Consider the following 26,206-nt stretch of genomic DNA (forward strand, 5'->3'; position numbering starts at 1 on the left):
ATTCCTGCTTGCATCTTCTAGTGCTCCAATTCTTAACCTCTCAAGGAGACTGAAATGTTTTCTTTTGAAACTTAAAACTGCTCAGTGTGCTTCCAGTGTGTGTTTCTGCTGTTACTGTAATGGAGTGCTCACCATCTCTTACCACTTCAGGCTAATTTATAGCAACACATAAGCAGTTTCTTTTAAGTAAAAGCATTTCATGTCTTCTTGGAACATAGCCTTCATTGTTTGGAACCATTCCACGCTGACTTCTAGGTTCTTTTGAATGGAAAGTGCTAGAATGTTAAGCTGTTGATCATTGAAGCAATCGCAAGAAATGATGGGAATTTATAAATTACTTACGACTTGTTTTATGCTTTTTTTCTTCCATAAAATCAAACACATGATAGATGGCAAGCAACAAGTCTTGAGTTTCGGTATGGACATGCAGTTAGAATGGCTGACATTGGAAGACTTTCAGAAGCATCTTGATGGGGAAGATGAGAACCACATGTTAACAGAACCAATATCAAATAGTGAGTAGTTGCTGGGAGAAGGGGGCATTTCTTAGCTAGTGTTTCAAACTGAAATACCCTATAACTGCATTGAATTTATTTTATAGGTCTTCTGAGGGATGCTGTTAAAAGTGGAGATTATATGACAGTGAAGATGGCACTTTCTTCAAATGAGGAATATAATTTGGATCAAGAGGTAATTTTTCTGCAGTAAAAGTATTGGAGGGAGGTGTGAGAGAAAAGGACATTCGGATTTTTTTAAAAAGTTTTCCTCTCTTGCTTGTAGCAGCTTTCTCCCTCAGCTTGGAAAGAGGCACAATGTAAGAAAAGGGAGTACAGAAGTTGAGGCTTTAATATTTTTTTATCCATTTCTTCCAAACGAAAAAATCAAATTTGTTACAGGAGTAGGTTTGATAGAAGCTGGATTTGTAGCAAATTTGCCCATTGCATTTAACTGGGTATTACATTTAGAACTCTATATGGTATAAGAAATAACAATACCCATCAGGTGAAGTGGCTAAACTATGTAAAATATGTACACATGCAAAAAAATCTGAATGTTCTGTTTGACAGGCTGGGACCACTTCACTCCATGAATAAGTATTTTCCTGCCAGTTCATCAGCTGTGCTCTTACTGTGTTTTCTGTCAATTATCTCTTTTCCTGTTGAATAGTACTGTAGTTTCATTTCTGAGGATTACAATCTTTGGTATCAGTATTTTCTACTGCTGATCTTGTGTAGTTGTATTATGCAGCATCTTGAGAACTTTACATTGCACTGAAACTTGTGTGGTGTAGTAGAAAAGTTGCCAAATTAACTACTGAGGCCAGCATGTGTTCTTTGAATTGTAGTGTCTATGTGAAAACACAAGAATGAGTGAGGAGACTGGCTGCTCACAGAAGTTTTTTCATACTCTGTTAAAACCCAAAAGCAATGTTGGAGTAGCAGCTGACTTGAGCTGCTGTGTTTTTCTTCCAGTGACCCCTGATTTCTTTTTCCACTGTTTTGCTCCTTCCCCACCCTCAATACCTTGCTGCCTTTCTTCCTGGCTCATTCTGGTTTTCCTCCTCGTTCTGGTCCTCAGAATGTTACATGATTTGCAGATTGTGTCAATGAAAGAAGTGGGATGTGATAGCTTGTTAGCATCTAGCAGCCATGTATATGTGAATTCATCTGCTGGAGAGGGGAATTTTTGTGAAACCTGTTGATGCACTTGCAATTTTTGTGTCACAGCTTTATCTTAAAAGTATTTGATTTTTTATTATTTTTAGTTAGTTTGGTTTTTTTAATGGCAATTATTCTTGTTGCAGGATTCAAGTGGAATGACCCTAGTAATGCTTGCTGCTGCTGGTGGGCATGATGACCTTCTCCGGGTCCTAATCAGGAAAGGAGCTAAAGTTAATGGTAGACAGAAAAATGGGACAACTGCATTGATACACGCAGCTGAGAAGGTTGGCTTGGTTATTGTCATATTTGTGATTCTTGGCTCTCTTATGTTTCAAAGTGGGACACCTTTTGGTTTTTTCCCTTGAATGATGCCTAAAAAGTAGTTCAGGATATAGCAGGATGACCTTAAATGCACAATTTCAGCAGCTGTGGTTACTGTAGTGTAAATAAGTTCTGATCACAAACCCTGCCCTGAGTAGAGAATGTCATTGGGTGAGCTGGGGAAAAGAGGAGACAAACTCTCAGTTCGTCTGTCGTGGGGGCTGGAGTTCAGGTGTTAAAATTGCTTATTATGATCCAAACTGGGGACACAGAGCTAATTTCTGTGTAAGCAGGGTTTACTGTTTGAGAGTTGGGAGATGGAGACAAGATCTCCCCAAACTGAAGCCAGCTAAACAATTAAGCTAGGACATGTATTGTGGGTGGGCTCCTTTGTTCATGTCGGTTCATGTGTTTTTCTGTGTACAGTAGATAAAAGGCAAAAGGGAGTTTGATTCCACTTTGGCGATTAATGCCAACATAGTTTTCTTCCCATGGTGATCACTGTTGCAAGGTTTAAAGGAAAGAAAGTTGGGAATACTCGTGGCTGTCCACTTGCCTGAGTGTCAGTTGCTTTTTATTAGCCGTAGGAGAGAACAATGTTAATTGTCAAGCCTTATGCTTTGGATTTTACTGATAGATTTAAAATAAATGTCACTTTATATTCTGAAAAAGAACCAGAATATTTTCTACTTACTTGTCTTGTGGTTTTGGGGTGTTTTTTTTTCAGAATTTTCTAACAACAGTAGCTATTCTTCTGGAAGCTGGGGCATATGTGAACATGCAGCAGAGCAGTGGTGAGACTGCTTTAATGAAGGTAAAGTCAGTCTTTGTCCTGACATGATTTAATAGTAAATACTTTCGGCAAACTAGTAAAATAGAAAAGCATATTTGTAGAGTAGATTTAGGGACCATTAACTATATTTGAAATATAAATACTACTCTTGGTTATTCCAGGCAGTGTTTTAATCCATTTTATTAATGTACTGTTACATCCAACCAATAAATACAGATGCCATAAACATACAGTGCTAGATGTGGCTCACAATCCTCTTCCATTGCTTGGCTCAAAGAAATGTGGATGTGGTGTTAAAACTAAGATAATATGATTGTCAACAGCAAAAATCCAGAAAGGAGAATCTTTCACTTATGTGTTGCTGTGATCGACTTTTGTCATTTTATCGAAGACCAGAAATAAAATAACCAGTTTGCAGTCTCCTTCCCACTGCCTGTTCTGCACCTTTACTCCTGCCCATCACAAAGGAAATTTTAATGATTTTTTTTTTTTTGCTTTAACAAGAAAATTTTAAGACTCATAAAATGTGTTCCTCTGAGTATTTCTTTTTCTTATATAAAGTAATTTTGCCAAAAATTCCCCTTCCTGATAAACTGTATTTATGTGTAGACTGTTTAAGGCAGCTTTTTTGCAGAAGAGATTACCAAAGCTTTTCTGTTCAAAACAGTGTGCTATTTTTTCTCTCCTGTCCTCTGCAAGGGTTAGTAAGTGTGAGGTATCCACATTTTCTATAAAGAAAATCATAACAGACTTGTGATTTTTCTTTAGGAGGCAGGTGGGTTTATTATTAATGGGAGATTATGCATTGAAAGCATGGGTGAAATTTGAGACCTGGGACAATTTTAAGAAGTTAACTTCTGAAAGACCTAATGAGGATATAAATATATATCTCTTGTGCCTTTCCCTAATTTGTCTGATTGAAGTGTTTGAAAACAAGTAACCAAGATCATGTGTTTGCATTCTGCAAAGGGAAACGTTCTCCAGAATGTCCTGTATTTTTGTCGAGTCTTCAGCCCATGTGCCCTGAAATTCTTGCTGTAAATGACATTGAACAGCCTTGGGCACATTGGCAATTGATAAGTGACCCTCTAACACAGCTAAATAACAATTTGGGGCAAATTCTGTTAATTTACTGCACACCTGAAGTACCATTCAACCTGAGATTCCTAGAAACAGACACTTCCAAGTGCCATGCTGAATATTTCTACAGAAATCCATTGATTCGGGTAAACAATTGCAAGAAAGTTTACAGTTGCTGAACTCCAGCAGATGAGGTGTTTTCACAGAACATTTGACATTTGCTTTATCAGTTGGGGTTTGTTTGTGGGTTTTTTTCCTAATTAAGTCCATTTCGTAACCTTGTGTGCTGCTGCTTCTATGAGATTGGTTGTGTAGTGTTGCCTGGGTAGAGATGAAAAGTTACTGGAGTGTGATCCTGAGTTTGGAGCTGAGTTAGCATTCACAGAGCACGTACCTGAACTTGTTTTCTGAATTGTAGCTAATTTTGGATTTTAATTCATTTCTGCAGTTCTTCAATTTTATGCTCTAATGAGAGATTTGTCTTTGTTGTCTGTTCTTCCATCTTCACTCTCTGCACAGGCTTGTAAAAGAGGGAACTCTGACATAGTGCGGCTTATGATTGAAAGTGGAGCAGACTGTAACATCCTGTCAAAGCATCAGAACAGCGCGCTGCACTTTGCTAAACTATGTAATAATGTCCTGGTGTATGAGCAGCTCAAGAGTCATTTGGAAACGTGAGTAAACTGAAGCTTGTTCTGATAAAGTTTGCAGTACTGGGATGGCCTGGTTTTGGTTTAAGTCAAGGGGAAACGGGAGATTTCAAGAAAGAAAAAAGCTGCTTTGGGCAGAAAGTGAACCAGTCATGTGAAATGGAAATGATGTGAGCTAACAGAGGCAGCAGACACTTGCTGAAACACTTGAGTAAAAAGATCAAAAGGAGTAAAAGGGAATTACTAGAAGTGAAAGATTCCTTAAACTAGAAATACAGCAATTGGAAAAACAAATAAGTGTATATTGGCAGTTGAATATCAACTGTTTATTTGTGCATGTTAAATGAAATACCTTGCTCAAATAAAAACAAACAACTTTAAAAAAAAAACAAAAAAACAAAACAACACCAAACAAAACCGCCATGAAGTCAGTGCAGATAGTTAGAGTGAGGGACCCTTAATCATCAGCTGTGAGCTGGGAGTGCCAGGGGTAAAGCTTTCGTGCCAGTGAATGATGGAAGTAAAAATCATCATGCAGCAGAATGACTGAAGAGCAGTGCAGTGTATGTGGTATGTGAAGTAATCATGTCATATGAACATGGAAAAATACACTGAGCTGATCAATACAGATACTAGATGGATACAAAGAGGAGCAAACTCTTGCAATAACAGTTTGGAAGAATCCTGATAGTTAAGGTATCAGGGCAGAAAATGGTAACTAACAATCTTTAAACTTGGACAAGACTCAAGGAGGGTCTTGGAGCTTCTGCAGCAGGTGAGATTTTTCCAAGAATGCTTCATTAGTGCTGGAAGAACAGTCTCCTTTTATCACTTTATGATGTTTTTTATCCTAATGATTTCTGTAGCTAATACAAGACAATCTATTAAGTAGTTTGTAGTCAAAGCTCTTCTAGTTCAGTGTTTAAAAGCCCTGGCTGCTTTCTGTCTGTGATCTCCTGTGTTTCCCATCAGCTAACATCCTGAATTTACCTTAAGAGAAACTGCCTTGTAATGTTCGCTGATCTGTGCTGTAATAGTACCAACATTCTTATTCTGTTTCAAGTAGTTCTGAGTTCTCTTTCCTTCACATCCTCATTAAATACTAAGTTTAAGCATACTAAGTCTAAAAAGTAAGATCTATAAGCAAACACTCCTCTGTGATCATTGCAGCAGTGGCCACAGAGGAGGTTAGGTGGTCCTTCTCTAAGGCAGAGAAATCTGTGGAACCATGAGCACAGTGAAATGTCAGGTAAAAAACGTTTAAGTGCAGACCAGTAAAACACAAATCCATTTCCAGGGCAAGGTTTTGTCTATGATCTCTAAAGGAACTCAGTTATGAAATTACAGGATCACAGCAACATAGAATGGCTGAGGTTGGAAGGGTTCTTTGCAGGTCATCTGGTCCAACCCCCGCACTCCACCAGGGCCACCTAGAGATGGATTTTTATGCAGATGGATTTTTGGTATCTCCAAGGATGGAGGCCTCATAGTCCCTCTGGGCAGCCTGTGCCAGATCTCCATCACACTCACAGTAAAAATGTGTCCCCTGATGATCAAAGGGAACCTCATGTGTTTCAGTTTGTGCCCATAGCCCTGTGTCTAGTTACTGAGCACTGCTGAAAAAGTCACTGATAAAATGTTTAAAGAAAGAAAAGAGACTTCGGGTTCATCTGTGCATATATGCTAGTGATGAAGACATTCACTCCTGAAAACTGGGAATCCAGGAAGGTAATCTGGAATCCTGCTTGGCATCAGCTCTCATTAAGTCTGTCTGGTAATTTTACTCTGAAGTACAGGCCTCTCTTGTTTGGTCTTTCAGGCTCTCAAGAGTAGCAGAAGATGCCATCAGGGATTACTTTGAAGCTCGCCTGGCCTTGCTGGAGCCGGTCTTTCCCATCGCGTGTCATCGTCTCTGTGAGGGGCCAGACTTTTCTACAGATTTTAACTACAAACCCCCACAACACGTGCCAGAAGGTAGGGGGCTTCTTGTTATGGTGGGATTTTTGTTTGGTTTGAGATTTTTTTTCAAAGGTGAAGCAGCATGTTAAGAAACTGCATTGTAAGTATGTCTTAAAGTATCTGCTATGCACAATTATTTTTGTATTTCTTACTATATTGCCTTACATTTAGGAAGCTCTGATGATGCAGTACAGAGAGGCAGCAATGTTTTGATGTGGGGGTCAGGTTGGTCTCTTAAAAAGAGATTTTATTGTCACATCTGCAGCTTCTTTTTTCTGCTTATGGGTTAGGTGAGCTCTGTGAGGGTTACATTAGCTAAGGGGCAGATGCTCTGGGAAAGGAGTGGATTCCTTTAGAATTCATAATTTTGAAAAGCCTCAATCTAAGAACATACAAGAGGAAGTGGGCTCAGGTTGTGCCAGGAGAGATTGGATATTAGTATTACTGTAAGAGTTGTCAAGCACTGGCAGAGGCTGCCCAGGGAAGTGTTGTAGGTGTTTGAAAGATGGTAGCTGTGGTGCTCAGGGACATGGTTTAGTGCTGGACTTGGCAGTGCTGGGTTAACAGTTGGACTCTCTGATCTTAAGGGTCTTTTCCAACCAAAACAAGTCTATGGTTCTGTCTTGATCTGTAGACAGGACTCAAAGCACTGGAGTCTTGGAGAACAGTCACAGCACCATTGTGGGAATGCAGTCTAGAAACACTACAGAAAAGAAACCAGCATCAATTGACTTTGTCCCTAGACTTTTGGAAAAGATGGGAACCAAATTCCCAGTGTACTTGGTAATGCTTCAGGGTTCTTTCAGTAATTCTTTCAGGAATCCAGATACTAATCTCTGGTGCTTGGCTTAGCAGAGTCATTTTTATTCACCTTTTGAGTATATTAGGAAAATAAACTGGGACTGGAAGTGGTTGTGTCTGCCTGGTTTTCTAGTTGTTAAGAGCTGTTACAGAAATCTTCCAGTTCTTGATAATAGGTATCCTTTATAGAATGAGGAAATGTGTAGTGTGTATGTATAAGTTTATGTATTAAAATGAGGCATTTGTGGGTACAGAAGGCTGTTATAAACTGCCTTTCAGTGGAGTTCATAAACATCTGTAATTGACTGGGCTCCATTGACCCTACCAAGAGAGCAGACAACACAAAATACTTTAAATTCTACAACTCCCCTCATGTAAACCTAAAACCACAAGAGATGAACCATGCTGAGGATTGCAGTATCTATTTTACTTTCCTTTCTAGTAGCTAATAAAATTATTTCTGCTGCCTGAAGACCTTAACTCAGTGGCCAGGTCAGTTGTGCTCTGTGCTGGGATCCACTGGCTTGGGAGATTGTATATCTGCATCTTGCTTTGATACTCCACTGTGGTTTATGCTACATACCATCTATATATATTTGTGCATAACTGTCTTCAGATGTTCAGTGTCTGCATTTGTTATAAATAACGAATCTTGTTACAAATTGATGTGACTCAATTGCCTTTCCTTTCAGGATCTGGAATTCTTCTCTTTGTTTTCCACGCAAATTTCTTCGGCAAAGACGTCTCTGCCCGGCTCTGTGGGCCGTGCAGTGTACAAGCTGTGGTTTTAAATGACAAGTTTCAGCTCCCTGTATTTTTGGTAAATCTTTTCATATCTTTGACTGTAAAACTGTTTTATAAAATAGTCGTTATGGAGAAGCCTTGGAAATACTAGTTCCTTAATTTGGGTTTTGAGTGTTGTGATGAAGCATTTTTTTAATCATTACAGGATGGGGTTTTTTTAATGGGACTTAATTCTTTTTTTTGTTTGGAGAGAATTACAAACCTTGTATATATTATCTTAGTCTGTTAGCACTTTCAGCCATATCGTGCCATTAACTTTGTCCATTTTATTTTCCTTTTAGGATAGTCACTTTATTTATTCCTTCAGCCCTACTGCAGGCCTTAACAAGCTTTTTATACGGTTGGCAGAAGCTCCTACTGCCAAGGTACAAAATACTCCGAAAACAAAATGTGTATGTTAATTTATTGTACAGTAACTCTGCCACAGTCTAAATGCTTCCCAGTTGAATGTTACCAGCCTAAAACTAAGAATTTCTCACTATCTCTTCATCCCAGTTCCCATCAGTTACAGTTCCATCCTGTGACATTGCCAGGACTTAGGAACTTTGCCAGGGGTGTTAGTTCTGTCAGAATTAAATGTTTCTCTGCTGCAGTCAGAATAAGTCTCACAGCAGGTTAAAGTAACGTTACAGCTGAACACTTTCTCCATCTATAGTGTGAGTTTAGTGAGTAACTGGTACATGGACTGTCAGTTAGTTATTTTTTTGCTTGTGGGTTTAGGAGAACTTGGAAGTATTTACTAGGATATGCAGTCTAGGTTTAAATAGTCTGTGTAGCTTGTATTTTCCAAGTGGCTTGGGCAGTAGTCCTGCTGCAAGGTGAGTGACAGAACCTGTTCTGGTAGCATTTGGTTTTATCCTGGGAAGATGCAGCAGAGAATTTTCTAGATTTTCTGATTTAAAACTTACACTCTTAAATGTTCTTTTGTGCCTTTTTGTGTTTTTTTTTACTTCAGATTCAGGGCTAACTTGTTTAAATACTATGTAATGCAGTAGTATTCTAACAAAGCCATTTTACAACCCATTTGTATTTCAGCAGGGCTGCTATAAACTAATTTTATTAAACAGACTGTAAATTTATTTTTCTTTCTTAGTCACTAGCAGTTTGTGTGCCCTTCCTCGTGCTGCTCTTGCATGAGCAGCACCCGGCACGGCAGTGACGCCTGCCCTGTGTTTGCTGTTGCAGGTGAAGCTGCTGATCAGCGCCTACCGGGTGCAGCTGCAGTGAGCTCGCAGGGCGGGGCCGGGCAGCCTGGCGCGCCCTTGGATCTGCTGCCGATTCCTCTCTAGAGACTGATCAAGCAGTTTGGAGCTTTGGGCACCCCACTCTTCAGAGCACGTTCCCGTTTCGCTGCCACTCGCCGGCAGCCGCAGAGGAAGGTGTGTGTTGGAGAGCAGCTCAGGATGCTGCTCTGGTGGCACAAGGGTTGTCAGCTGGTTTTTACTTTGTACAGATGTAGATGTAAGTATTTGTGCCAATACACATACTTCTGTTTTTCTTCAACTTGTGGAGTCAAGACTGCATATTTCAGCTTTTCCACAATGTGGAACGGTGCGTATAGGAACTATTTAAGGTAACTATGTGACATGTCTTTTTTGATAGAAAGATCTTTTCCATTTGTAAACTAAAATTTTTTACTTGCTCTAACTGTAATGTTTCTATGTAAAATGCAGAACTGTCATAATGTTGGAGCCACATAATGTTCAGAGTCACTGCATTAGATGAGTTGCTGAGGGCTGTGTTCTGTTTTGAAACTCTTCCTGCTGCTCCTCCCGACGAGAAGGCAGCTTTGCTCAGTGATACCCTCTGAACAGGGAGGGGTTCGGCCGCAGGCGTCTGGACAGGCTCTGTGCTTAGGGCACTGCAGTTGGGTTTCTAGTTACATCTGTGTTCTGAAACTACTTCTGTAATAAGAGAAGCAACTGAGAGTTTTACAGACATCTTAACTTTTGAGTTCTTGGTCAAGTGACATATGGGAAAACAAATACAAGGTGAAAATAACAAACCAGAAACCTAGTAACTACCTTAAATGAGCAGGCAATGCTTTTTGTAGAAAGGAAGACATACATAGAGGGTTTCAGATATTCTTAACCTGACAGATGAGAACAGGTACTGCCCTTTCATTCAGAAATTCAGTTCCTCAGTGCAAAGAGCTGCTATTTTTTTTTATTTACATGATCCACTTTATCAGGTGACAGGGGTTCTGTAACAGTTCTCTGCTATAAAAGACAAATGTAATACTTCTGCATGAAGTCTAGAGTATTTTTCTTTGTAAATTACCCAACCTCTTGACAAGTAAAAAAAAAAAAAGTAAAATCCAGATTGTGCCTTTGCAGTTCTGGGTGCCACGTGTAGTTTACATGCCACTTTGTGCCTATATTCTTAGCAAGACTATTGTAGATAAATTCTTAATTACTTGAGTGCTCACCATCAAAATGGTGCAGATGGATCCTATTAAGAACTGTGACTTTTTATTATAAAGTTCAATTAACCTGTTTTTAATTTTTGGTTCTTGAAAGTTTAAAACTTTCATATTTAAGAGATGCCAAATGAGTAAGTAATAAAACACACTATTTCAATTTTGTGGAATGTTCCATTAAGCTGTAGAAAACTAGAACAGCAACATGAAATAGAAATACTTGTTTCTGGTTTGATTTAGAGTAGTCACCTGTCTTTTTGCAGACGGTATTGATGAGATGTTCCTAAGTCTGGGTTTTGAACAGACTTGGTACCTCACCTCTCTGAAACATGTTGGATACCTCGTTTTGCCAAGTGTGAACACCTGAGGTGCCCAAGAAGCACCGGCTGAGAATGGGGTTGTCAATGCCAGCACTGGGGACTTGGTGTAGCTGTGCTGCTGCTCAGTCACTCTGTGTAGCCAAGGAAGATAAGTAAGGAAAAGGGGATGTTTGTGTTTCTTTCTGTTGAAGTGACAGTTTCATGTATGTGATTGCCCCTTCCTCAGTTACTCCTGCAATGCACACTTGCCTAACAGTGTGGTGTGTGTGTGAGGGGCTCTGTACAGCACAGCAGTGCTAAATGTTGGAGTTAAATGTTGGGGGACAACGTGGTTTTGAACAAATGTCCATATAATATAGATGATATTTAGAAACTGTTGTACAGTCTAACCTAAAAATGTCTACTAATGCTCTGAGAGTTGGCATAGTAAGTAGTTGGTCAAAGGCTGTTGATTTTGGGGATTTGTTTTGGTCAGGGTTTGGTTTTTTTTGTTGTTTTTTTTTCCCTTGAGGCACTGGGGAGAGTTTTACAGGACATGGGAATAAAATTTGGGTTCATGCTGCTTTTATTGAGGGATGGATTTTGTAGCCATCTTTCTCTTCTAGTTGGTGATATAAATTAAAAATCCCTACTGAAGATGCATAAAAGGCATATGAAAAGATGTTTGAAGTTGGTTTTTTGTCTGATTTTTATTGTATGGCGATTATCCAGTTGCTAAGAAAAAGGTTTTGGTAAGTGAAAGATTAGGAGATAGTAGCTACAATAAAAATCACTTCTTTAGGTACTGTGGAGAAATGCATTGGATGTACTTGCTCAGTTTCTTCTTCCCACTGTCAGCAAGGCAAAGCAGCTGCAGTTAATATCAACTTCACTGGCAATAAATTGTTCTCATGGTTTGGGTTCACCATCTTTGACTGCTGCACCATCAGTGTTTGTGTTCCCAGCTTCTCTCACAGGTACTGAAGGTTGGTGGGTGATGCAGCTAACTACTTGCAGGTCTCCTGTGATTTCTGCACCTGTTTTTCAAAAATGAGATGTTTTTTATGAGCCTGGCTGGAAGAAAAGCTGTTGCAGTGTGTGGAAGGGACAGCACAGAGTGCAGCTGCCATCTTAGCCAGTGAAGGTTGCTCAGGTTGCCTGAGGGCTGTCCTAAAATGGTCAGCCTGTCCCTGCTATAATTCTGTCATCAGTATTTGTCTTCCCAGACAGTGCTGGAAAACAGCCAGTGTCAAATCTTTCTCCCTTGGTCAGTCAGAGCCATTGCAGTCCAGCAGGATGGGAGCTAGAGGAAAGCATCAGGCTGGGATTTCCTTTTGTTGAAGTTCTGCGATGTGGAGATGCAATGGAGTCTCACCTTCCAAGAATGCAAGGGAACTGTATTGGCCACCTCTTCTAGTCTGCAGGTGTAGCAGGGGCACTGCCTGCCCATCCCTTAGTCCTCACACTTTAAAGCTCCTCAGCTTTTCCCTGTCCCACATAATCAGGGAAAATATTTTTCAGGTTCTGAACAAAGGCAAAAGCTGTGGAGGGGACACCTAAAAGTAGACAAAAGACAGCATGAAATATAAGTTTGAGCAGGACTGAGGCAGCAATAAAAATTATGGTTAAAAAAAGGTATCTTAAAAAAAATAAATCTTGAGCATCTGAAGTACAGCAGCCAGGAGCAAGGGAGCAGGCAGAAGATGGTTCTTTTTTGATGTCAAGACAACTTTTGCTTACAGCACAGTCTCTGCTGTCATGCAGGATAGCTACAACTGAACTTTTTTCTCCCAGGATTTCTGTAACACTTCTTAGATGGTTTGAATGGTGAGGAACTCCTCTGTGGTCAGTTGTAGGTGGCACAGAGCTATTTACAGTAGATGGGTCAGACCCATTCTAGCTCCTTTCAGCTGTCTCTGGCTCATACCATTTTCTCTAGGTAATGAATACTTCTGTGCTCTTTTAAACTCTAGTGCAAGTTTAACAGAATCCCCACTATGTTTTTTTCTTTAAATATAAAACCCACCACTTCCTGATTTTTTGTCACAGATGAGTGCTTGAAAATATTTTTACCTCATTTCATTGAGCTCTTAAGTTTTTTTAAATCCAAACCCAATCACTTAACCAAGGAGCAGCCTTTTAATGTCTCAGTTACTCTGATGCCTGTTGTAGCATGTGCAAACTTTAATCCCTTTATCAACACCATTTCCCAGCACTAGTATTAGAGAACCAGAGAGAAAATCTGCTTTCAGGTACAGTTTAGATACAAGAAGAGTCAAGGCCTCAGGCACATGTCAGAGTTGGGCAATATCGGCTTTACTGATGTTTGATTTTGCTCAACACTGGAAACCACCCTCTCTGGAGGTGGCTGAGGACTAGCACATCAGGAAAGCTGAAAGTCATCTCCTACAGGAAAAGGCATCTTGAAGTTGCAATCAGACATTGTATCAGATGTGTCTGTTTCCATCTGAGGAGCTGGTGGGGGACACACCACCTCCATGCTGGACCCCCTCCCCTCATTTCAGATGTCCCTGTTCCCTCAGGCCTTGCAGCACAGACCTGTCTGCATGCAGAAAGAAGACAAGTTAGAGTGGTCAATTCATCCCTCTCCATAGACTTCATCACTATTTTGTGGGATAACAGCATTATTCTTGTGCCCAAGAGCACAGAGAGCAATGCAGAAGAAAAGAGCATGTGTTAAGAGCAGAAATGATACGAAGGGGCTGGCAACCAAGAACAAAAGAAACTGAGGATGTGACTAAAGTCACAACCACTGTTATAGTGCTCTAATGAGTGACAACATGATTATATCCTCATCCCTGATGGTCCCTGGAATTCCAACTCAAAGAGCAGCATTTTTTACTGGTGCAGCAGAAAGCCATCTTCAGCCACCAGGGGTTTTCAGGAAATAAATATGATTCAGGCTGAGGATTAAGAAGAGAGACACCTCAGTGGTAACTTCCTTGAAAACGTACTTTTGTAATCAAAGTACAGCAGAACTACAACTAGCACCCTACAGAGCAACGCACTAGCAAACACAGTTGGGAAGTGCTGGAGCTCCCTGCCCCGGAAGCCCAGCAGCAGGCAGCCCGACACAACACCCTGACTTCCCTACAAATGTAACCACAGCCCAGTGCATCTCCTGGTGTAACAAAACCCTGTGCAAGTTCATTTCAGCACTGAGAACACGATGACACAGGAGGGCCAGCTCTTGTCTCTACAGATAGCTGCTCAGCAATGAGTTAAGGAAGATCAAACTGAGCAGGTGTCACTTCTTTTATGTGACTGATTTGGCTCACTCCCCCAGAGTAGTGTGCAACTTTTTCCCAGTTTGCTGTTGCACACTCTGCCCCAAATACAACGCAATTCACATACGTTTTTTATCTACCCTCCATTTCTAATGTAATTTAAATAAGGCCATTAGGCTGTGGCAGTCAGGTTCACACTGCAGTCTGAAGTGTGCACACACAAATGAATAGTGGGGAAAGAGAAGGAAGGGATTTTATCACTCCACTGTGAATAGGAGTCATTATTTAGCCAAAGAAACATTTGTATCTCCGAGGAGCCTTGGCCATCCACTCTTCCCTTCACAGGAAGGAAACTCTGAAGACAAAAAATTCTGAGGTGCCTGGGAAACCTGCGAAACACTGAGGCTCCCGACTGGCTCTTCTGACTGGGGGTAGCTGATACATCAGGACAAGCAAGGCAGCTGTATTCCCAACAACTATGTGGTCAAGACATGGATAGAAAAAATTCTTTTAAAGTCAAATGTAAAAAATAATATTTTTTTTGGTTACTGCTATTTCTCTGATAAAGTTTTACCTGTATTGTCCTTTTTAGATTTTATGAGTAGCTCATAGCTTCCCTATTTCCATAGCCTGGTGTATCTTACACATTATTGTGTGATTATTTTTATGTTACTATTTGTGATTTTACAACTAGAAAATAACAGGGAACTCCCTATTAAAGGGCAGGGCAAAACCACAAAACAAGGTGCGTATCAGACATCTGACTTCCTCAGCTCTGCCTCAACATCAAACAGGTAACAGGGTCCAGGATCGGGAACACTTTTACTGGAGACAGGTTATATGTGCTAGGCCTAATGGGAGGCAGCCAGGAGTGCTGAGGGAGCTGCCCACTAGCATCATGAGGCTGCTGTTGCTGAAAGGGCACAGCAACTGGGAGAGGTGTGCCAGGACTAGAGGAAACAGAACAACCAGGTGATCAGGTCCACTCAGCACAGGAAGGTCCTGCTTGATGAACCTGATCTCCTATAACAAGATGACCTGCCTGGTGGATGAGGGAAAGGCAATGGATGTCGTCTGCCTGGACTTCCCTAAAGCCAAGATACTGTCTCCCACAGCATTCTGATGAAAAAACTGGCTGCTCATGGCTTGGATGGACATGCTCTCTGTTGGATAAAACACTGGCTGGACAGCCGGGCCCAGAGAGTGGTGGTGAATGCAGCTAAACTAGCTGCTGGCGGGTCACTGGCTGGGTCCCTCAGGGCTCAGCATTGGGACCACTTGTGTTTAACATTTTTATCAATGACCTTGATAAGAGTAGAGAGTGCACCCTCAGTTAGTTTCCACATGACACCAAGTTGGGGGGAAGTGTTGATCAGCCTGAGGATAGGGAGGCTCTACAGAGAGACTCAGACTAGATTGATGGGCTGAAGTCAATTGTATGAAGTTCACCAAGGCCAAGTGCTGGGTCCTGCACTTGACCACAACCCCATGCGACACTACAGGCTGAGGAAGAGAGGCTGGAAAGCTGCCCAGCAGAGAGGGACTACAGGGTTCTGATCAATTTGCAGCTAAATATGAGCCAGCAGTGTGCACAGGTGGCCAAGGCAGTCAATAGCACCCTGGCTTGTATTAGAAATTGTGTGGCCAGCAGGACCGGGGACAAGATCATCCCTCTGTACTTGGCATTGGTGAGGCCACACCTCAAATACTGTGTCCCGTTTTGGGCACCTCAATACAAGAAAGACATTGAGTTGCTGAAGTGTGTCCAAAGACAGAAAAGCTGGTGAAGGGTCTTGTGAACAAGTCTTAAAGAGAAGTGGCTGAAGGAACTGGAGCTGTTTAGTTTGAAGAAAAAGAGGCTGAAGGGAGACCTCATCACCCTCTACAACCACCTGAAAGGACGCTGTGAAGAGGTAGGTGCTGGTCTCTTCTCACAAGTAACTGGTGATAAAACAAAAGGAAATGGCTTAAAGCTGCACCAGGGGAGGGTTAGACTAAACATTAGGAAGAACTTCCTCACTGAAAGAGCTGTCAGACATTGGAGCATGCTGCCCAGGTAGGTGGTTAAGTCACCTTCCCTGAATGTGTTTAAAAGTCATCTAGATGTGATGCTTGGGAACATGGCTTAGACCTGGACTTGGTAGAGTAGGGTTAATGGTTGGATTCAGTGATCTTAAAGGTCTTTTCCAACCTAAGTGATTCTGTGAAAGCAGACATCACTCCAGTCTTCAACCAGGGCAGGAAGGAGGACCTAGGGAACTACAGGCTCTGGGAGGTAGATAAAACCCTACCCATGTTTTAGAGAATACATGGACACAGCCTTCCAGAGCAAAGCCTAGCAAGTAACCCCAAGGTCTGTTCAGAATCAGAAGCTCCAGAGTCAATTGTACAAGCCAGATCTGAGTGCAATGTGTCAGTAACACCCAGTAGGTCAGACATGGAATTAAGGTGGCACTCTGGTCTTGGATTCAAGACACATTCTGACCAACCAGACATTGAGCTGTTTGCAGGAGGCTGTGTACATCAAATTGCTTAGAAACATGTTAACATATGACAGGAATTGTGCAAGGCATTATATTATCTGAAAGCAAGTATTAGTTGAAGCACAGAAGCAGAATTACTCTACATCAAACCTCAGATGTAAACAAAAAGAGGGCCCCCAATTTCAATAACTACATAATAAAGCCAAATACCCTAATACTCACCTCATTCCAACACTTGATTTAGGATTCCCTTCTGTATGCGTAATATAGCAGAAGGACTCTGCACAAGCCAGTCTTCAGCTGCATTTTAGCATTTTAATAGTAACCTAAAAAATAAAGAGACAGTGAATAACTGACACTTCAAACAAGCTAGAAAATACAGTAGCTTCTCTTTCAAATACCCATAAGTATAATATAAATGACAAATAAACCATAATAGAACTTCATATTACCAGAAAAAATATCCATTTATTCTCTACCTATTCTTACCACTTCTTTGTTACTACACAGATTTCTCTAAAGATTTTAATTTTACTACCTTAGCAGTTAAAAGCAACTGTTCCAAGAACATTAAGAAGCTCCTAGATTGTCATACTTCTGCTTGAAGTAGATTAAATGCAGTTCTGCTCCAAAGTGCCCCAAGTCATTTCTCTTTGGAGGGTTTTTAAAATGCACACGTATCAAACACAACACTCATCTTCTGCACCTGCCAACGCATGTGGCCAAAGTGACATTTCATCCTTCCCTTATGACTGCCTCTAGAATAATTAGGATCCCTGCACAAACACAGAATATTAATGAAACTTGAGAACTGTTCTCACTGTAGCTGTACTGAGGGTATGGAAGCAGAAACAGTCTTCTCCTTGTTCTGCAGCCTGCTGTGGTACAGATATCTAGCAGATACTGAAAAGGAGCAGAGCTATATATGAAATTAATACAACTGGAGTAAAATGTCCCATTTTATAATAACTCAGAACTGAACTGCATACAAGTTTCATTAAAATACCTTTTCATACTAAAAGCTTTAGAAATTATTGCAGAAGTTTAAGACACTTGTAATTTAAAAGCTTCTGCAATAGATCTGCTTACATTTGCAGTAAGTGTATTTGGAAGAACAGCAAGTCAGAGTATAATTTTATTCCTATTACATTTATTAATTCATAATTAATCATAATTATGTTTAAAAATGCCTAAATAACAAAAAGTGTTAATAAGGGTACTCTGAACTCTGTGTGTCTTCTCCTAGATTCCACACTTAAAATAACGATCCAACAGCTCCCTGCCCCAGCCATTCAGGCTTCCAAACAGCTCTAACCCAGATGTACATTCCCCCCTCCTTTGTCCCCAGTTAAAATAATCTCTTCTTCACAAAATACCTCTGCTTTAAGAAAACAAGTGAGTACTGCAATCTTGAATAGGTTTAAGGTAGCTCATTACTCAGGCTGGGGAAGCAGACATAGAAACATGTTGCAGAGCCACAGAGCCCTCAAGAAATCTCTCCAGAGGAAGACTGCCTGAAAATCCCCCCAACTGTAGCAGTGCAAGAGGATGAGGAGCTCTGGGTGCACTCAGATCAAGACCTCCCAATACTATTTACCAACATCTTGAGGTTCTGTTTGGTGAGCATAAAACTTAGCACACCCCACAATGTTACAGAAAGAATTCATCTGGAAGGCCACACACAAATTGCACCTTCCAGCTAGCTTCACTTCAGGAGCAGCCCCAAAAAGCAACTTCGAAGTTACATGTGTCAATTACAACACACACCCACAAATATTTACATTAAAGGTAACGCCTTATCGTATACAGCTCAACAACAGCTGAGTGTAGCAGCTCAGAATTAGTACAATTTCAAAGTTGGCACAATTTAACATCTGAGTTCCATTAAAAGTGCTGTTAATTCAGCCCTTCTTCCATTTGCTTACTTTTCATCTCTTCCCTCCATGGTGCAGTTTGCTATATACCCAATTTACAAAGTTCTGTTTTGATGGATACTTTCTTCCTAAAGATGATGTGCCAGAGCACAGCCAACTACCCTTCTGCAACCAGAGGTGCCATTTTGCAAGTGCTAGTATTAAAAGCACTGAGCAGGTCAAATACAGTAACAGCCACAGAAATTGCTGTCAGCCTTGAGGACCAGGCTGGAATTGTCACCTGGACAAATATCAGTGTCCTGGGACATGACCTCCTCATGGTGAAACTAATCCAGCTATTGATAAATATTTACCCATCTTAAAGAGAAGTTACAATTGCAAACTGCTCACCTTTCAGTCTGTATTTTAATATTATGAAAAAAACAATAATTAGGCTTTTCTTCATTTTCCCCTCATCTACAAAGAGCAAGGCTAAGACCTCCAAAGGCCTGACACACTCTCTACAGTTTCCATAGCAGCTAGTGTATATTACCTTTTCTTTCTGGGGCCCCTGGATGTACTGAAGAGAAAGCAGCTTCCTGGCAATCAGGCGATACTAGTGACAAAACTGTAGCCAAATAAATCTGGTAGGTTTTCAAGACAACCCCTAAACCAGCCAGTAAGACCACATGGTAGCTACAAATTAATAAGTTACCGTAACTCCAATATTTACAAAGTGATTATATAGTGTGGGGGGTCTTTTAAACAGTATGTCTCTGACTCTGCACTATTTTTTCAGGATTGTGTCTCTAGAAGAAATTAAGATAATTCCAACCTCTACCCTCCTGCTCATGATTAACGGTAACTACTTTTTTAGACCTGAACGTATCCTAGCAGCTAATGCAGAAAAAAAGGGATTTGTAGCGAGCAGGAACACAGCAAATACTCATTTTCAATGTAACAGACTGAATCCTCTTCATTGCTATGATAAAAGCTTTTCTTGAAGCTCAAAGTGGATATGGTGCCAAGCAAAATGAACCTGAGATGCCCTAAAAGGCTAATGGTAGGATAAACGTGCCTATTCTAAACAGATCCATCATGCTCAGACTGACCGATACTGTGCACATTGTGCCATTATCAAGGAAAATGGAAAACCCACTCCTAGTACAACCTATCTCAAGTAACACATATTCCAGCTTAAAAGTACTCTCACTGCTGCCTTTCCAACACACAGCTGCTGTGCAAGACAAGCTCCGAGCTGCTAGAGCAGCACACCAGTCAAACAGCTGTGACAACCCACAACACAAAGGACATTTGACATGTTCTTTGCACACTGCTGCTGTGCAGCTCCACTGGCTGGACTGACAGAAATGGTTGCATTTTTTAAATTATTTTAACAGGCTTTCTGGTGGCTATTGTAACAAAGAGCTTCCCCCCCTCTATGTCCCTCCATTTTCCCCTTTATTTTACATCTACTTTAAAAATTACCTAGCAACACAGAACAGCATTTTGACTTCCACTGAAGTGGACCATAGGACATTTTGCACCAGCAGGCACAGGTATCATTTTGAGAGTAGCAGAGCCACTATCCATCACACAGAAAGGAAGAACTCCAATGCCGAGCTGTTCTCAGGAAAACACACAATCCCTTGTGGCCATTTATTTGGGGTTTCCAAAGGGAACCCGAGATGATCCGCAGAGCTGTGTTCATGTTTGCATTTGTTGAGATTTACCTATCAAAAGGTAACAGATAACAACATTGGCTACTGACGTACTAACAGAAGATACAGTGCTAGACATTTTTAATGGTCAAGCAATCCTTTCCTCCTCATTCTATGATTCTTCTCTTAGTTTTCACTCGAGTGTGGACTAACCTGCTCACCTTAATCGTGAGTAGCCTCTGCTGAGGTCACAAGCACACATTTGCAGCAAAAAAAAACATCAGAAAGTAAATCAGTTGTCACCTGGGCATCACTGAGTAGCTGCCAGGGATTACAGGAGAGAAACCGCAACATTTCCCAATCTTAAATTCCTCAAATTCTAAGAGCTTGCAGATAGCTAAGAAGCAAGCATTTATGGGAAAAAAAGTGAACATTACCAAATGAAGGCTCAAAAGGAAAGTTAAGTTCCTAGAAACAGAACAGCAAATAACTACTTGTACTGACCTAGCGAGGCATTACATTTCCTTGACATTTTATATCTAGTTCACTATTTTTAGTTGACAAGCTACAGGTTATCTGAAGTCAGTATGTTACACGGAATGAGGAATGTAAATGTAGTAATATTCCTCTTCTGGAATCTGATTTTAAAACAAACAAACAAAAGGTGGCAGTGACTAATGGCTAGGTAATAAACCAGTACCAGTGACAGCACTATGATCAAGGGACATTTATTTTTTTGTTTTGCCTGGATTGCAAAACTTCACTCATACAGAAGTTGAATTCTTTCTTCAGTATTTGGGAAATGATGAGCATGCCTGAAAACATTTAAATAGAAAGGACAAAGATTTAATTTGTGTGGCTTAAGCAAGATCTGAATTTGAAGACAGTGAAATTTACAAGTATTTTGTAAATTTAATACAAATGGTCCATTTGCAAGTTAGTTTGTTCCTACATGTAAGATCATATACTTAACCTTTTTTTTAAAAAAAAAAATATATTCCCTACCATTTCAAAGAAGTTTAGATTTGATCAACAGAAGGGAATTAAGTCTTTGATTTAACATTACTCAGGCTTCTATTGCACAGGGTAATGTGTTATATTTGATATATATTTTATACATATACACTGAATTTTTGAAATATGTTGTGAACTGTGAGACTCTAGTCATGCAAAACCATTAAAATAATCCTTTGCGAAACAGCAACTCAATCCCCTATTTTTAACACAGTCTCCTCCCCCACAGTGCTCACTAAACGTTGCTGTGTCAAGCTGAGGAATCTGTAGCAGCAGAAGAGCTGGCTCATCAGTGATTTTCATAATCATCCATTCTACATATGTTGTAATTAATGCAGCAGAAATGCCTTCAGATATTCATATTTCTACTTTCAGTGACTGTGTTCATGCTGAGCAGTTTGGAAAAGCATCCAAGTAACAGTTAACTTTCTCCATTCAAAACTCACAGGCCCCCTTACACAGATGGGAAGCTCCTGAGTATTTTTTTATACTTTACCTTACCAGGAACAGCTAAGAAGTACAAAGCTGTTGGAAGGAGCAAGGGAATAACCTTTAACCCTCATCATCTCTTTCACCTAGAAATAATGATGTATAGATGTGACTTCACCAATTAGCAAAGAAAACTTAAGAAACCTGGCAGATCAAAGGCATCTGAAGCCATTGCATCACTCAGCATTGGAAGTTACAGTTAAAATTGAATCAGCTTTTTTTATGTTAGGTTCTAGAGATTCTGAGTTCAGCTATGACAGATACTTATGGCTTATTTATGTAGAGAAGTTTGCTGTAAACTAGATATAGCTGAAGTAGCCCAGCTAGTGAAAAGCAGCATCAGTATTGCTCTACTTCTGTTGAAGGATTTCATTGCACACACACCGTGCAAAATGGTTTATGGTTATGCAACCTGAGATGAGAGAATCACTAAGAAAATTTTAGAGACATTTAAACAGGCAGTTGTATTAATATTTACGTAGATTTCAAATTACTTTAAGTTGTTTAAAAGTAGCAAAAAATAGTATAGGCAAAGCCTGAGAAAGTTTTCTCAGAGTTTTAAGACTTTGCATTATAGAAAAATACTCATATATCATTGAGACTTGATGACCTCACTAGCTTGAGGATATTTTGGATCTTCCAAAAACTAGTGGGAAATCTCGTTTCTCGGGAAAGATTGTGCATAATCCAACTTACTCTAGTGTAAAAAAAAAAAAACCAAACCAACAAAACCCACAACATAATTCCCAAGGAATTGTGAAATTCACGCATCAACAGCACATTTACTTCTGAAGTGTTCACTTCTGCTTTACACAACTTCACACAACACTCCCCATTCCCTCAGATAGGTAGGGATTCCTTACCTGTCATTTTTGCAGCAGGTGCCAAGTTAGGCCAATGACCTAACCTCCTCCTCCAAAATATTGACAGCAGAATTGATTATCTTTGTGGGACTAAAATGTCTGAAGCCATAGAACTGTGCTGGGGGAAAGGGCAGGGCAAACTGTGGTGACATGGTTCTTATAAAGAGCAACAACTCAAGGTTCATTCAAAGAGCTTTCATCTTTGCTGTGCTTCATTTAAAAATGTAAAATTTAACAATATTAAGCAATACATCCATCTAAATTGAAATAAAACCTAGTAAGGAAGCATCCAAATGTATGAGCACATCATAGGGTTTTAATCTTAATTCATAAAAAGTTCAGTAAAGTCAAAGCTTTATTTCAGTGACAGAATCACAGACGGGTTAATGTTAGAAAGGATCTCCGCATGTCATCTGGTCCAACCCATCTGCTTAATCAGGGCCACCCAGAGACCTATGTCCAGATGGCTTTTGAATATCTCCACGGATGGAGACTCCACAACCTCCCTGGGCATTCTGTGCCACTGCTCAGTCACCCTCACTTAAAAATGTGTTTCCTGATTTTCAGAGGCAGCCTCCTGTGTTTCAGTTTGTGCCCATAGCCTCTGGTCCTGTCAAAGGACTTGGTAATTCATTGTGCCATTAAGTAATTTCCTTCCTGTGCTAACTCTTCTGCCTGACAATTTTTATCTCTGATTACTTGGTAACCAATACAGAACACCAACTTCCAGCTTCCACCATAATAAATCCATAATAGGTAGAAAAAAGAAAATCTTACATTAGATTTGAAATACTCAGGAAACAGAATCTGTATTTTGAGACAAACACAACAGAACAGCATTAAGAAATTGCAAGGTTATCCTGCAAATGCTCTATCACATACTCATCCACTGACAAAAACTTACCTGTTTATGAAAAAAAACCCCACAGAACAGTGTTGAATAAAGGTGCCATTTCTCATGAAAACTTGTTTTGTAGACATGAAGGCATTTACAGATCTGTTTCAATATGAAACTAGTCCTTGCAACAAACCAAGTCTGCACATGCCCAGTTTAAGCAATTACTATTCAGACCTGGGCCAAAAATAGTGCCCAATTCCACCCACTAACCTGTGAAAACTTTTAAGGCAGAGTAAGCAGTGAACTCAACCACGTGAAACTGAAGAGTGGAGATTCTCTACTTGCTACTGTTGTACAAGATTCATCACCTGGCAAGCTGGGACTCAAACCTGGCTTTTTGTCCTTTAGTTGCACAACTGCGCATATGTCTGATGCCGCACTATAATTTATCTCAACTTCCCGTTACCTTTTTTCTTTCCTTATTTTAGCAAACCAGCTACTACCTGTAAGATAAAGTTATTTTTAAAAAAACATAAAGCCTCAGCTTTCATACACATAGAGATAAGGAAGTACCTGCAAACATGAAGGGACTGAAAAGCACAATGTTAGGAGTAATTTCAAGTTTGAGTAACAGATTTAACTATGAGGCATCTCAGCGTGTGTTAGGAATACTACTAATATTTACCCTTCTCCCATATACCCTCCCTTAAAAAATACCCCAGTTAGCTACCACTTTCTTCACTTGAGAACAAAAAAGTACAAAGGCCTTTATGTGATGGAACCAGATTTCCACAGGCCTAAGCCAAGACCATGTGGTAAGAAATAGGGAATTTCCTTTTGTTCTCATCTTACATACAGGCAGTCGGCATAATATAAAGGACTAAAATATTTTGAATTTAACAGCTTGACTTTTGGCACTATTTTTCATCATGGCTCATTAGAATTTCAAGATGCAAGCTCATACTATTATTCTCACATTAAAAACTGACATTTAAAAATAAATTATCAAAATCCTGTCAGGCGACAAATTTGTAAGTTTCAACAAAATGACAAGAAAATGGTTATGAACACAGATTATAACATAGAAGTTATGTCAATTACCTGTTTGTGACTTTTGATGTACACAAGGAAAACACATCCTTCTAACACCCTACGAGCATCATTTTCTATGTCTTGGAAAAAAGCAACTCCACACAAGCAAGCAGCAGCTTCTCCAGCGAAGTCCGCATTTCAAAGCAAAGCTCGGGGTACTGATGCATTAGTGTCTTTGAAAGGTTAACAGAACATTTACCTGTTATCAGACTCTTCCACTACTTTTTACAGACCATCTTCGAAAATTTCACAGTTTACTCTCCTATTCTGCTCAGCCTTGTTCTTGCCTTCTCGTAATTTTATTTCCATCTTCTTAACAACCTATTTAGGTCAATTTACTTCCATTCTGAGTTCTGCAAAATCTCACATCTGATCAGCATCTGATTGCTGAGTGTGCTCTGCAGGGTACACTTGTGCATAAATATTGAGAGACTCTAGTTTACACCACACTTTGTAAACTAAGTGCAGCTATCCAAATAGTTTAAAAATTAACCTCAGCACCTGAATGCAGAACCAGGTCATTGCATCTTTATTACAAAATTAGGTAATCAGTCTGAAATAATCATCCAACAGATTCATTTTCTGTAACACACCTTGAATTATCAAAGGAATTTGTGCCATTGACAAGTATAACCTGTTCCTATTAAAAAAAAAAAGTTTATAATATTTCTTAAGTCTCTACTCAAGCTTGCTCTGATCAATACCTCACTGAAAAAAACACATTTATAATTCATGAAAGGTTACACATGGAAGCACACTGCAATGACTGAAAACATGTAATCAGGACTGTGGCTGGCAAGAACAAATGCTGGTTTAAGCACTCCACGACTACACCTTCAACCACCAACTACAGTAGCTGCCAGTGTGTGACTGAAATTTGCTCAGAAGAGATGAAGACCTTGACAAGCATCCTTGTAGTCATAAAAGAGTTTAATTAACCAAGTCAGGTGAAGCAACTGCTGAAACAACTGAAGTCACTACCATAGTTAAAGCCTGGCAAGGCTGCAAGAGTCGCGTAGCTGTCCATGGACCCATCAGCAGACAGGCTACATCAGGTCCAGACTGTTCAACTGCACAGATTTATCACTGTAGCAAGATAATTATGTACTCCATAACTTCAATCCTGGTAGTCCTGTTATTGCTTTGTGACAATCAAGGCAAAGACGGCATTTTCCTGCAATAAGTGCAGGACCAGATTTCGGCAACATTTGTTTATAATCGGGAGCTCTCTAAATTTCTAATAGAAGCTCTCTATTGGAAGCATCAGTATTTGAACTTTAGTCCTTCCCCAGCACAATTTTCGTCTGTATATTTTAGCATTTCCCTGCATGTCAATAAAGCTCCACCTCTGTTCCTTTAAGGTGACATAGACAAAAGCTAAAAATACAAGCCCATGCCCCAGTAATATTAGTCCTCTCCACATCTTATTGAAACATAGGTTTTCAAACTTATTTTGTCAATTAAAGCTCCTATTCTTTTTCCATGTTTACACTGAACTAGTTTTGTTTATACCAGAACTCTTAAAACATGTAAGAATTTTAGATGAAGTTTATCAAGAATCCTATTTAGGGTTTTTTAATTCTATTTTAATTATAATTTGAAAGCTTCCAAATTTTTAGAAGAAACAAAGATGAGGTCAAATCACATCTTCATGCTTTTCCACATTACTATCTCCCCCATCTGTAAATCAATGAAGAGCACTTACCTACTTTAACTTTTCCATATTAGTATTTCCACACACCTATGAGTCAAGAAAGGGTACTTCTCTACTTTATAAAGTGGTCACATATTATGTCACTTATTGTGTATTGATTTACACAAAAGAGAAGCTTTAACTTTAAATTAATCCAGAACAAAAGTGGTTCCGCCCCCCCCCCC

The 26,206-nt window shown here is 39.9% G+C and overlaps 1 protein-coding gene across 1 annotated transcript in view; it reads left to right on the forward strand.

Moving 5' to 3' along the window:
• Positions 1-9,296, forward strand: part of MPHOSPH8 (M-phase phosphoprotein 8) — a 16,233-nt gene extending 6,937 nt beyond the window's left edge. The window contains exons 6-14 of the mRNA XM_009999436.1: positions 390-515; positions 602-690; positions 1,805-1,945; positions 2,710-2,796; positions 4,375-4,529; positions 6,325-6,479; positions 7,958-8,085; positions 8,351-8,434; positions 9,255-9,296. Coding sequence (XP_009997738.1) covers positions 390-515; positions 602-690; positions 1,805-1,945; positions 2,710-2,796; positions 4,375-4,529; positions 6,325-6,479; positions 7,958-8,085; positions 8,351-8,434; positions 9,255-9,296 — 1,007 coding nt within the window. The remainder of the gene's footprint in view (positions 1-389; positions 516-601; positions 691-1,804; positions 1,946-2,709; positions 2,797-4,374; positions 4,530-6,324; positions 6,480-7,957; positions 8,086-8,350; positions 8,435-9,254) is intronic.
• Positions 9,297-26,206: the final 16,910 nt, after the last annotated feature.

Source organism: Chaetura pelagica, unplaced genomic scaffold, assembly GCF_000747805.2.
Source record: "Chaetura pelagica isolate M959 unplaced genomic scaffold, ChaPel_1.0 scaffold85, whole genome shotgun sequence".
NCBI classification, from domain to species: domain Eukaryota; kingdom Metazoa; phylum Chordata; class Aves; order Apodiformes; family Apodidae; genus Chaetura; species Chaetura pelagica.